General features: G+C 37.9%; 3 protein-coding genes across 3 annotated transcripts; all 3 read left to right on the forward strand.

Annotated features, from left to right (window-relative positions):
• Positions 1 to 461: 461 nt before the first annotated feature.
• Positions 462 to 2,154, forward strand: LOC132295893 (putative disease resistance RPP13-like protein 3). The gene is made up of 2 exons (XM_059794157.1): positions 462 to 717; positions 890 to 2,154. The coding sequence occupies exons 1-2, from the start codon at positions 462 to 464 to the stop codon at positions 2,152 to 2,154; spliced, it is 1,521 nt and encodes a 506-aa protein (XP_059650140.1).
• A 19-nt stretch (positions 2,155 to 2,173) lies between these two features.
• Positions 2,174 to 3,247, forward strand: LOC132295894 (probable disease resistance RPP8-like protein 4). Its single transcript, XM_059794158.1, has one exon. It carries the CDS (start codon positions 2,174 to 2,176, stop codon positions 3,245 to 3,247), a length of 1,074 nt encoding a protein of 357 aa, XP_059650141.1.
• Positions 3,248 to 10,901: 7,654 nt separating this feature from the next.
• LOC132295895 (uncharacterized) lies at positions 10,902 to 11,999 on the forward strand. Its single transcript, XM_059794159.1, has one exon. It carries the CDS (start codon positions 10,902 to 10,904, stop codon positions 11,997 to 11,999), a length of 1,098 nt encoding a protein of 365 aa, XP_059650142.1.
• The last annotated feature ends 738 nt before the right edge of the window (positions 12,000 to 12,737 follow it).

Raw genomic sequence — 12,737 nt, forward strand, 5'->3', positions numbered from 1 at the left:
TTAAAAAATTCATAATCCCACCGCCCACCATGTATTTTTTTGACTTGGCATTATGAAGAAGATTTTTCTTATGAGTCTAAAATGAATAAATTCAAACAACCGCCTCAAACGAATAAATATTGATTGAGAGATACTTATTACCTACCATGGTCAAGAGAATGCTAAGTTACAAATGCAAAAAAAAGAAAAAAAAGGACCTACCATGTTTGAGCACACCCTAAGGCCACCTACCATCTTTTATTTCCATATGCTCAACAACACAACAGAGTGCCTTAAGTAAAAATTATATTAGAAAAAACAGTAATTTACAGTTAGCTGATTAGCCATCAAATATTAATTTCCTGGAGACCCTCATCTTTTAAACACAAGCAATAATATTTATCAGCATTTTCAAACAACCGCTAATAGCCCAGCACCATTTTCAAGCACAAAGTTTCAAAGAAACAACACAAAAAAAAAAAATGGCTGAGAGTGCTGCTTTCCTTGTACTAGACAAGCTTGCACCCATTCTGCTAGAAGAGGTGAAACTGCAGGTGAAACTGTTTAGCGGAGTTCGTGAAGAAGTTGAATACATTAGAGCTGAATTCGAGCGCATGACTGCATTCCTTAGAGTTGCGGATTCAATGGAAGATAGTGACAAAGAAATCAAAGTTTGGGTTAAGCAAGTGCGAGACGTTGCTCACCACACCGAAGACGTTCTTGATGTTTTCATGCTCCGTTTGACGACTCGTCATCATCACCAGCGGAACAGATAACTTGTATTTTTCCGGAAGACTTATGGTTCTCTCAAGAACATAAAAGTTCGGTATCAAATTGGTGGGGAGATCCAGTCAAGGACATTGCTGAGGGACATCAGAGATACCGTCTCAATTATAATCTATTGCTGCAGGAGGGATCAAGCAGCTCCACCACCACCAACACCCATTACGGTATGATTCGCGAGGTGATGCACTCCTAGTAAAAGAAGCTGAGCTTGTAGGCATCGACAAGCGCAAGAAGGAGCTGATTGGTTTGCTGGTCAATCAGACGGAGGATCGACTAAAAGTGGTTTCTGTGGTGGGAATGGGAGGATTGGGTAAAACCACCCTTGTTAAGAAAGTGTATGACGATGCAGCACTAAAGAAACAATTCGAGAGCCATGCTTGGCTCACTGTTTCTGAATCACCCAAGATGGGAGAGCTCCTAAAAGACATGATTCAACAGCTCTACAGGGAAATAAATCAACCAGTCCCCCAAGAATTGGAAAGGATGGACAGGCTGAAACAGGCGATTAATGAATTTTTGCAGCAGAGGAGCTACTTGGTTGTGTTGGATGACATTTGGAATATTGATGCATGGGAAGCTGTCAAATATGCTTTCCTAGACAACAATTCCAAGAGTCAAATCATGCTTACTACACGTTTTGGAGATATAGCTTCCACCTCTTGCACAGAAACCGGTGGTAATGTTTATTCTTTGAATCCATTGTCTTTGGAAGACGCTTGGACTCTGTTTTGTAGAAAGGCATTTCCGGGCAAGGCCTCCTGCCCTCGGCATTTGGAGGATATTTCTCGAAGTATCTTAAAAAGATGCGAGGGGCTGCCCCTTGCAATCGTGACGATTGGTGGTGTTTTGGCAACGAAGAACCAGAGTAGGATTGATGAATGGCATATGCTTCATCGCAGCCTTGAAGTTAACAATAAGCTTCAGAACATGAAAAATATACTCTCTTTGAGTTACAATGATTTGCCTTGGCATCTCAAAATCTGTTTCTTGTATTTGAGCATTTTCCCTGAGGATCATGAGATCGAATGTATGAGATTGATTCGACTGTGGACGGCGGAAGGATTTGTGCAAGTTGGTGAAGATGGATTATTGACAATTGAAGAAGTTGCTGAGGGATATGTCTATGATCTTCTCAATAGAAGTCTGATCCAAGTGACAGAGAAAACTATTGATGGAAGGGCGAGAACGTGTCGTATTCATGACCTTTTGCGTGAAATTATTAGTATTCCGAAGTCGAGAGAACAGAATGTTGTAACTATAGCCGGTGAACAAAACACGCGTGGAAAAGTTCAACGCTTATCAATCCATAATGAGACCTTTGGAATTGTACAACAAAGCAAGCGACTCTCCCAACTTCGTTCGCTATTCATGTTTGGTGTACGTGAGTGATCCTTTATCCAAGTCATCAATGCCAATATTGTTTAGTGGTAATTGTAGGTTGCTGAAGGTTTTAGAGTTGAGAAATGCTTCTTTGGAGACAGTTCCAGAAGAAGTTTTCCAACTGTTTTGTCTTAGATATCTAAGCTTGAGGGGAACCAATGTGGAAATGCTTCCAAACTCCATCGGCAACCTCGTAGATCTAGAAACTTTGGATCTGAAAAAGACGTATGTTACCAAGTTGCCAGTTGAGATACAGAAGCGCCAAAGACTTCGCCATCTCCTGGTGTATAGGTATACGTATGCGACTTTTGAAGGAATGCATATACCTTTTCACATTACACATGGCTTTGAAGTACCGAAGGTAATTGGAGATCTGTCGTCTTTGCAAAAGCTTTGTTACGTCGATGCAAGTCCTAGTGATGGTGGGAGTGCTATAGTGAGCGAGCTAGGGAAGCTGACCCAACTAAGGAGATTAGGGATTGTAAAGTTGAGAAGGGAAGATGGAATGTCTCTGTGCTCCTCCATTGAAAAGTTGAGCAACCTTCGTTCATTAAGTGTGAGCTCGACAGAAGAGGACGAGATCCTTGATGTTCAATCTTTGCCTTCGAATTCGCCGCCTCAGTTTCTTCGAACGTTAGATTTGAAGGGATATTTAGAGAAGTTACCACAATGGATACTCTCGCTTGATAACCTGGTGAAACTACATTTAAAATGGAGCAAGTTAAGGGATGATCCACTGCAATCCCTTCAAGATTTGCCCAACTTGATGGAGATTGGACTTGATCACGCTTACCAAGGAGAAGAATTGTGTTTCAAGGCTGGAGGGTTTCAGATGCTTGAGATATTACGTCTTCGCCGATTAAAAGGATTGAGATGGGTGAAAATGGAGGAGGGCGCAATGCCTCATCTTGAAAAACTTTATATTTCCGATTGTCAATTGGTTAAGGAGATGGCCTCAGGCATTGAGCATCTAACCAAACTTCAATTGCTTTATTTGGGTGATCAAAGCATAGGAGGTGCAGATTACTGGAATGTTGCTCATATCCCAAATGTTCTATTTAGAGTATTTGTAGACGGTCGTTGGCGCGCGTACAAAATCTGAGAAACACGGTGCAAGAGAGATAAAGGCGAGCATAGATTACCTCAACTGCGCAAATTGCCTTTTCCTTTTCCTTTTTCCATTTCCGGTCCCATTTTTTTTATATATTTTTATTTCCTGTAATTTTTTCAGTTATTAATTTGTTGTTAGCTTATTACCATGTTGACATGAAAATAATAAAGGGAAAAACAAAATTAACAGTCCAGGTAGTGATTTAATATGTATGTAATTCTGAACCCTTACTACCTTTGATTTTATCAATTCTAATCTGTAAATGACACACACTATGATTTGCACTTTTGTAAAGAAATTTAATACTTTTAAACTTAAATTAATAATTTTATCATTGATAAATAAACACAAAAAAGTACAAATTAGGAATGTTTCTGCGTCAAAGTGAAAGGCAGAGAATTACAAATTTGGATGTTTGCATGTTAAACAAAGGATATACAATTGCTTAATTGATAAAATATATGGATTGAAATTGCAATACTAGTTTGCACATGGTACGTTTAGTGGAACCCATTTTTTAATATTGAGAGAAAAAGAGCGGAGAAGACTAAATAGTTCATGTAATGAACAGCACATTGAGAAATAGTTCCATCATATAAATGAATATGGAAAAAGAAATGGCATAGTTGTAGATGTATATTTTATCTTTCTTGTTGTAATAAATATATATATATATATATATTTTTAAATAATTAATAAGGAAATTCCAAAATTACCAACTATACAAAACGGTCCTACCCCGCCCGATTGCCTCCCCAGGTTTCAGATCCCTTCCACCAATGTAACCGTTGTGAGATCGTTCTGTGAAAACGACACCGGAGATGACTCCACTGGTTGGGTCGTCGAAGTATTCGTAGCCTCCATTATAACAACAATACACAAAAATACACTCTCCACACTTTGAATGTGTAAAATAGATTTAAATGTTATGGCTCTAAATGCAAAATACAATTACAGAGTTGAGGTGTATTGTGAAATTTCTTGAATTTCCTAAAAACGATTTTTTGCTTTTCATTTTTCGTTTTTTCTTTTGATTAACTAGTATGCTCTACAAGACATTACCTTGGCCACATGACAATAAAATAAAAAACTTCATCAGAAACCCTTATAATCCCTTATTTCAATCTCCTTGGGATAGAGAAGGGCTGCCTACCTATTTCATCCAATTTAAAGGCCATTGACTGAAAATGCCTACTTTATAAGATCACTTCTCGAATCAGTCATTGGTCCTGTCTCAATTTAAATCTACTTGACAGTCGTATTTGTCTTGCCCAATGGAGTCATCACTGAGCTAAACAAGTTGTTGAGATCCTTTCTTTGGAGGATGGTTTAGGCTTGCCTAACCTTGAAGTCTCTAACAGAGCTTCCATCCTAAGGTACATTGGCACATTCAGACTGCAAGTTCAAATAGAATACGGGTTAAGTGGTGCCGACATTACCTGGTGCAAGGGAGGTGCCTCTGGTCAGCTACACAATTTTTCTGGCATGATAAATGGCTCAGCAGTGGCCCTCTGTCCCTAGACCAATCCACTCAATCAATTGAGCTAGCCTTCAAACCTACTGACCTTAATTCCAGAACTCCTTCTCACAACCCTACAATCACAAGGTCAACAGACAAGGTCACTTGCTATGTCTCTCCCTAAGCCTCACAAGCTAATTTGGGACAAATGGAAATTCAAAATGGCTCAGCAATGGCCTTGGGTTCTGTTGGGTTCAATTACTCTTGTTTGGGCTATTGTTTACTTAGCCTTCTTTGTCCTTTTGGTCTGCTTTGGTACACCAAGGGCCATTGTAATTATTATTTTCTATTAATATATTTGCTTAACCTTTCAAAAATATTATATATATCATAAATTGAATTATATATAATTAGAAAAAAAAAAAAAAAAAATCGAAAGTAAGTTTGAGAACAATGTTTTGCTATGAAAAATGTCGGAAATAGAAATAAGAAAAAACAACTTTTATGGCTTTAGACCATGAAAATTTGTCAAAATAAGAAAAAACAATTTTTTTTTGTGTTTTGGTTTTGGATCACTATTTACGAAGTGTTTTAACACTATGTAAAATAAAACAAAGTCGCACCAAATATATTTTTATTATCAAAATCAATACTGTAATAACCCCAAAACAAAAATAACATAAACAAAACACATGTGAAACGGGAGCCTCAACTGAATTTCCTCTCAAGAATAAGCTTTCAACGTGGCTATTAACTGCAACGAGTACTTCAGTGGCAATCATGGCACTTACGATCAGTAACATTGTCCTACGAAGTTAAAAATTGATCCGGTATTCTTTTTTAATCTCTAATTAACATATGCTATCAACTCTCTCGCTCTCTACATTAATTCTCCATGATTTTGCCACCTATCAACACACACACACACACTCTCTCTCTCTCCCAAATTTTAGATTAGAATTTAATTTGAATTAGGGTTAAATTCTGACAAATCTAACTAAACTCATTCAAAACACCATTGCATCATGCAATTTTTGTGGATATGGATCAGCGGAACCAGCATCACTGGTAAATAAAAAATAAAAATAAAAAATTCCATTCTTCTTCTGCTTTAGGATATTCATGCATTAAAATCCAACAAAACCGTATCAACCACTTCTCCGGCCACACTTGTGCTTTAAAATCATCGCATTGATCCGCTCAAATCACCATGCATAATCCGATCACAACACCAGAAAATATTCTACCAACACACTCCATTCACCAAATGAAATTTGATTCATCACAAGTATCACAACTCATCAACAGTTTTTTACAACTTACTTGATTAATTATATAAAAGCCTACATACCAAATAATCAGAAGATGATAAACCACAAGAAAACGGAGCTATGGCACGAATTTAATATCATATATTATAAAGTTTTGGTATATGTATAATAAAAGCCTGCATATACATACCAAATAGTCAAAAGAAGACAAACCACTGGAAAACAGAGCTATGGCACGAACTAAATATCATAAATCCTAAAGTTTTGGGACCATCAAGCTGAAAAAAATTGGATTTTGTGCATTCCACTTTCCATGGACCTTCAACCTTTCGTGACTGCTGCCCTCAAGCTGCATGTATAGAAAAATAATTAACTAGATTGAAGTACAGAAGTTAACTCCACAAACTGACCAACTTCACAATATGGTAATTGGTGGTACTGGTTTAGATATAAGCAGTTATGCTAATTCTCATTTAAATTGTTAGCAAACTTAAGAGAGAGATTCTTTGAGATTAGATCTAGCTCACAAAATGAATTTTTTCATTTGTAATTAAAATGATTTCTAGGAGTATTTATAAAAGGAGAGGAGGTCTTGCATTGCAGCACTGTTGATCAAGTATAACTACCTTATCATATTCAATATGTAGAAGACTAATGAATTAATAATGGTTATAAAAAAAATATCTCATGAATCAGAAGGGAAACCATTGTTGTGCATTAGATGATATTGCAAGACATTTTCCATGTTAAACAACAAAGTGTTCGATCCACGTTATACACTGAGTCCTTTTATTCAAAATTGATAAATAGATCTCAAACTTTTTCCTTTTTTTTTTTTTTTTTTTTTTTTTTTAACAAATAAACAAATAATCTTATCTTAAGAGTAGAAACCAAAACCAAAGTGAAGACACTTACATTGGGGTGGCAAAACGGATAAACCTCGCAACATCTTCCAAGCGGTAGTCGTCCATGATGCATGAAAAGGAACGATGATCATCGGCAAATAACCAGCTAGATTTATCCCGGCCATCGTCTTGACCACTGCACCGCGAAGAATCATGGACCCGAAAGAGGTCAATCGTAACGTAATGATTAGGGATATTACGAAAATAGGAAAAGGGACACCCGTCGAAACCAGTGCGAACAACACAGAAGTGCCGGTTACCCAAGTAGGTCACATACCCAATGTGAGCATGGCTTATGTTGCCCGCGGGGCGTGGAAGGTCCTTCACCGGAGCTTGTTTGACCATTTTCCATTCGCAACTACCAAGCTCGACACCGACAACTGAAAGTGGGAAGTCGATGGTATCTTCTATCGGAAACCCAAAAAACTTGCCATTTGCGAAAACAGCTCCACCTCTGAAAGGTAAATGACAACTTACCTCTTGTTCCCAACTCTTTGTCCTGATATCGAAGGTGAATGTGTTACCACTGAATGTCGACAGAAAAATGGTACTTTTGAAAACAGCAGATGCAACTATATTATAATCCATGGCTGGCCTAGAACTTCCAAAAAGTCGTTCAGTAGAAGGAACATAATGATGAGCAGAGGGAAGCTTAGACCATTTCTGTGTCTCTAGGTCAAATAGCTCGAAATTATGGTCATGTAGGCTCCTACCATGGACAAAAACCTTCCCCTTGATGGGCCCAATCACAAAAGGAGCTACCTTTGGTGTTAACATGGAAGGTCCAGGCATAACACTGTTGGTTTCTGTGTGGTATATATGGACAACGTTGGAAGGTGTTGAAATACTTTTGCAAGAGTCAAATATTTCACCACCGACCATGTATATTTTGGATCCATCTGAGAAAAATCCCATACCCTCTGGGTATAGTCCTTTTTCCAATTGCTTTACAGGTTTCGGTACTGATTGTGGTGAAGAACCAGGACTAGAAACAGAGCCAGAACCAGAACCAGAACCAGAACCAGACGATGTATGCAAACTTTGGAAACCAATAGAATAAAATTCGTAAGCATGTGGACCTATAAAGTTCTCACAGATCATGAAAACAGCTCCGTCTTTGAAGTTATCAATGGTCGATGCCGGTGCTGATAACGATGGCGATACCGGTGGTGCTGATAACGATGGCGATGCCATATGTGGGGATAGTTCGTGCACACCTGAGGAAGAATAGGAGGATTTCGAATAAATTGTATGTATTGATTATAAATCAGAGAGATAGCGAAGAAGGATTAAATAACCCATCATTATCTATGTCAACCTAAACCCTATAATAGTGCTCGAATGCTCAAAATAACAAATGAATTAAGTAAGAAAGAAAAAATAAAATAAAATAAATAATCGATCGATCAATTGAAAAGAAAAAAAAATTTATCTCAATTGAATAGATCGCCACACATGAAGATTCAATAAGGCATATATATAAGCACCCAGGATAAATAACTGATAATGAACTACGAGAGAAATAGAATATTGAAAAGATTAAATAATCAACGAAATAATATATATATATATATATATATATATATATATGGAAATATGCAAGTTAACATTAAACAACAGAACATGAATAACTTTGAAGACCTTTTGATTAAAATATGGAACTTACAACTTTGATCTTTGAATACAACACTTTTGTTCTGAGCCGAGCCTCTTGGATGAAGTAAAACTAAAAACTTAAACTTAAAAATTACAATTTGAACTGAGAACTTTTGAAACGGAAACTAAAATCTAAACTTGAAAAATGAGCCTGCCTCCAATGTCTTGAGGAGCTGTTATTTATAAGGCCTCGAATGAGTCTTGGGGAGCTTTGGATTCCTTGGAGATAAGGATGCAGCAAGAGGCCATATGCAAAGCCTGAAAGGCTGATTTGAGGTGATGTTTTCTGAATGATGCTGGAGGCCATGTACAAAGTCTGAAAGGCTGAATTGAGGTGATGACCACTGACTTGCCTTGGATTCCTTTTTTGAAAAGTTTGTCTGTCATGAACACCGAAAGGTGCTAAAAGCCTGAAAATAGATAACTGTTGAATAAAATTTTAAACTGTAGTTTTTGCCTCTTTTTTTTTTTTTTTTTTTTTTTTTTTTTTTTTTTTTTTTTTTGTCGCTATGCAGCGGCTTTGAATGACCGAGGTCAGAAGCTTTTTTGAGATGAAATGATGATTTTTGAGAATATTGTTTACTGGAGCTGTTGGGTAAAAATACCAAAACAGTCATCTTCATTGGGTTGGGCCAGATATGTTTGGGAACCATGGAAAGAACCTGAGCCTTCACTTCTGCTGGAGCCCAATTTTGAGAAGGCTATGGGATTGACTTGGGCTAAAGCTTCCATGAGGAAGGCTTCATACTCATCTTGGGATTTTGCTGAAGAAAGTTTTGCTTGGGCCTGGCTTTTGGATAGGTGGAAAGCCGAAGACTCTCCTAAGCCAGAACATGATATTGCAGGGTGCTTTGAGAACCATTCAGAAATTGCTTCTGGAGTAACATCTTTGATAGAGAATTGGTCCCATCATTTGACTTTGAAAATCCTTCCTAGAAGAGGAACATTAGAAGGGGTTTTGAGGATTTGGAATTGCCATAGAACTATCTATGACAATACGAAATTTGCAAAAAATAAGAATGATTTGGGAAATTCGGAAAGCTCAGGAGGAGCTTGGAATTTTTCATTGAAAATTGAAAATCCCTTGGACACCGTTTCAAGGATGATTTCTTGGCAGGGACCAAACATATGCCACCAGTCAATGAACCATCTGGGGACATTTAGATTGAAATTCTTTTGGAAAAGGATAAGCCAGGAATGGCTATAATCCTGATTTTGGAAATAAAAGGTATTGTACCAGGCATCTTGATAGTCCCAGTAATTGAAAGTTTGAGGGTTGCGAGGCTAAGAAAATTGCCTCGAAGCATTGATGTTTTTACCCCAGGCTGCCGGAGTAAGGATTTTTTGAATGGTACATGTGGTGTGAGAAATGAAAGACTCATCACCTGGTTTTGAATGAGTTCGAATTTTGATGGAATCAGTGTCCACTAAAATAAACTCATAAAAATTTTGTGTTTTTCGAAAATCTGATGTTGGATAATGAAAACTTTTGACAAAATAATTTTGAGAAAGTAAAACTGGGTTTTGGTTAAAAAGTTCTTTTTCAACCACACAAATGGTTAATGAATTTGGTTTTTGAAAATAACGAGATTTTTTTAGAGTGGGATTGTTGACCACCACTTGCTATGAAACAGATCTTGAGGAAATTTGTTTATCTGATGTTGAAAAAATTGCAGCATAAGTTTTTTGAAGCCATCCATCCCCCAACCAAGGCAATCGAATTCAAAACAAAGGCGTCAGGAACAGTCACACTTACTGCTTCTCCTTTCAAGACAAAGGCAGTCACCAATGACAATACCACATCCACGACCCGTGATGTCCGAAGTATCATGGAACAAAATAACTACACAAACCAACACCTCCAGACACTTGGCGATCAGCTTTCTCCTGCGGAAACCTTGCTTCAGAAAGAACAAATTATCCCCATTCAATCTGATAATGCTCCCCCTTTCATACCCCATGAAATCCCCTTACACTTGTCTAAACAACTATCAAAACATAGTGCTATTGAAGAAGCACAAGACAGGATTAAGCGTATCGAATCCCTTATGACCTCCACAACTACGATTCCTGATACGCCTGAAAGACCTCTTAGAGCCATCAATACTCTTGACCAAGAAATTGGTACTGATACTGAAATTGATGAAATTACTGAGGTCTTCCAGAACCAACACGTTAATACTTTAGAACCAACTTCTTCTCGAAATTATTATCCCAGGCCAACTTTCCCTGACCTCCAGATCGAAGAACGAGGCCAGTTTTCCCAAGCTGTTTATCATGGTGGTACCATTTATGAATGAAACATAGATGGCAAAACTAAGTATCACATTCTCAATACACTTCAAGAAATGACAATGGTCAGCACTGCTTACAAAACCAAGAATGACTCTTCTGATCATGCTATAGCACAACTCCTTGTAGGAGGATTCACAGGCCAACTCAAAGGATGGTGGGACAACATCCTCACTCCAGATAAACGACAAGCCATTCTTAACTCTGTCAAAATAACTCCTGAAGGAACAATTATCAAAACAGAAGAAGGTGCAGATATAGAAGATGCAGTTGCTACTCTCATTTTCTCTATCACCAAACAGTTCCTCGGTGACCTCTCAATTGTTAGAGACAAGACCTCAGAAATTCTAGCCAACCTTCGATGTCGCAAACTTCAGGATTTCAGATGGTACAAGGATGTCTTCCTCTCAAAGGTCCTCACCAGGACTGATTATAACCAAGCCTTTTGGAAAGAAAAGTTCATTGCTGGACTCCCCAATCTTTTTGCTCAGAGAATTCGCAAGCATTTCAGATCAAAACACAATGGCCATATTCCTTTTGACTCCCTCACCTATGGTGACATCATTAGTACCATCACAGCTAAAGGAATTGCTCTCTGCACCGATTTCAAACTCCAACAGCAAATCAAGCATGAGAATGCCACTAGCCGAAAAGAATTAAGAACCTTCTGCCAACAATTCGGCTTCGAAAACCCAACCCCTCCTTCCAAACGAAAAAGTCACACCTGCTACCGCAAGTCTTTTCCCAAGAGATACGAAAACAGGTCACGGTATAACAAGGGCAAACCCTCATTTGCAGATAAATATCTCTCCTCTGAGAAAAATAGACATAAAAATGCCCCTCCTCCAAAACATTTTCAAAAGAAACCTGCCACCTCAAAAGCAGATATAAAATGCTTCAAGTGTGGCAAGATGGGTCACTACAAACGCGATTGTAGAGCTAAACAGAAGATCAATGAGCTCGATCTCCCTGAAACCGTCAAGAGCCAACTGATGCAAATTCTTTTAAACTCTTCAAATGACGAATCCGAACATGATATCAATGGTATTCAAAAAGATGACTATCATGCTGATACAGATTATGATTCTGATTCTTCCAACCCATCTTTGGATGACCAACCTATCAAAACCAAATGCATCTGTATGATTACTAAGGACTAAGAATTCATGTTGGAACTCATTGACAAAATAGAAGATCTTGATCAACGCAAGGAATGCTTGATTAAATTCACCAACAGCATTGGCCAAAGAAATGACAAAGCTCCCGTTGTTATACCAAATACTTACAACCTTACTGATATCTTTGAAAGATTTGGTACACAACCCAGATGCCAATTACGATTTAAGATCGCCATAAAGAAATCAAACAAACCAACCAAGAGATTTCACTCCTAAAGCAAGAGGGCAAGGCTTTGAAAGATTCCACTGCTCATGATATTCTTACCCTCAAAAGCCAAATCCTTTTTCAACAATCCCAGATAGATGCCTTACTACCCAAGTCCTCTGCAAAACTTGAACAAGTTTCTGAAAATCCTACCAAGGACAATGAAACTTACATCAACCTTCTGACCCAGATAACATTTCAGAAATGGCATGTTAATCTAAAAATTGTCATCAACAAAGATTATACCATTCATACAGTGGCTCTCATTGACTCCGGTGCTAATCTCAATTGTATCAATGAAGGACTTGTCCCTACGAAATACTTTGAGAAAACCAAATAACGGCTTCAAGGTGCTAATGGTTCACGACTCATTGTTCAGTAAAAGTTAACCAAAGCCCATGTTTGTAATCAGGGTCTTTGTATTAAAACACCTTTCATCCTTGGCAAACACCTCAATACCACTGTTATTTTGGGAACTCCATTTATTTATCTTCTTTACCCGTTCAAAGTTGATA

This window comes from Cornus florida, unplaced genomic scaffold (assembly GCF_030987335.1).
Source record: "Cornus florida cultivar Cherokee Brave unplaced genomic scaffold, ASM3098733v1 CherokeeBrave_3.0.0_Hap2_Chr02, whole genome shotgun sequence".
NCBI classification, from domain to species: domain Eukaryota; kingdom Viridiplantae; phylum Streptophyta; class Magnoliopsida; order Cornales; family Cornaceae; genus Cornus; species Cornus florida.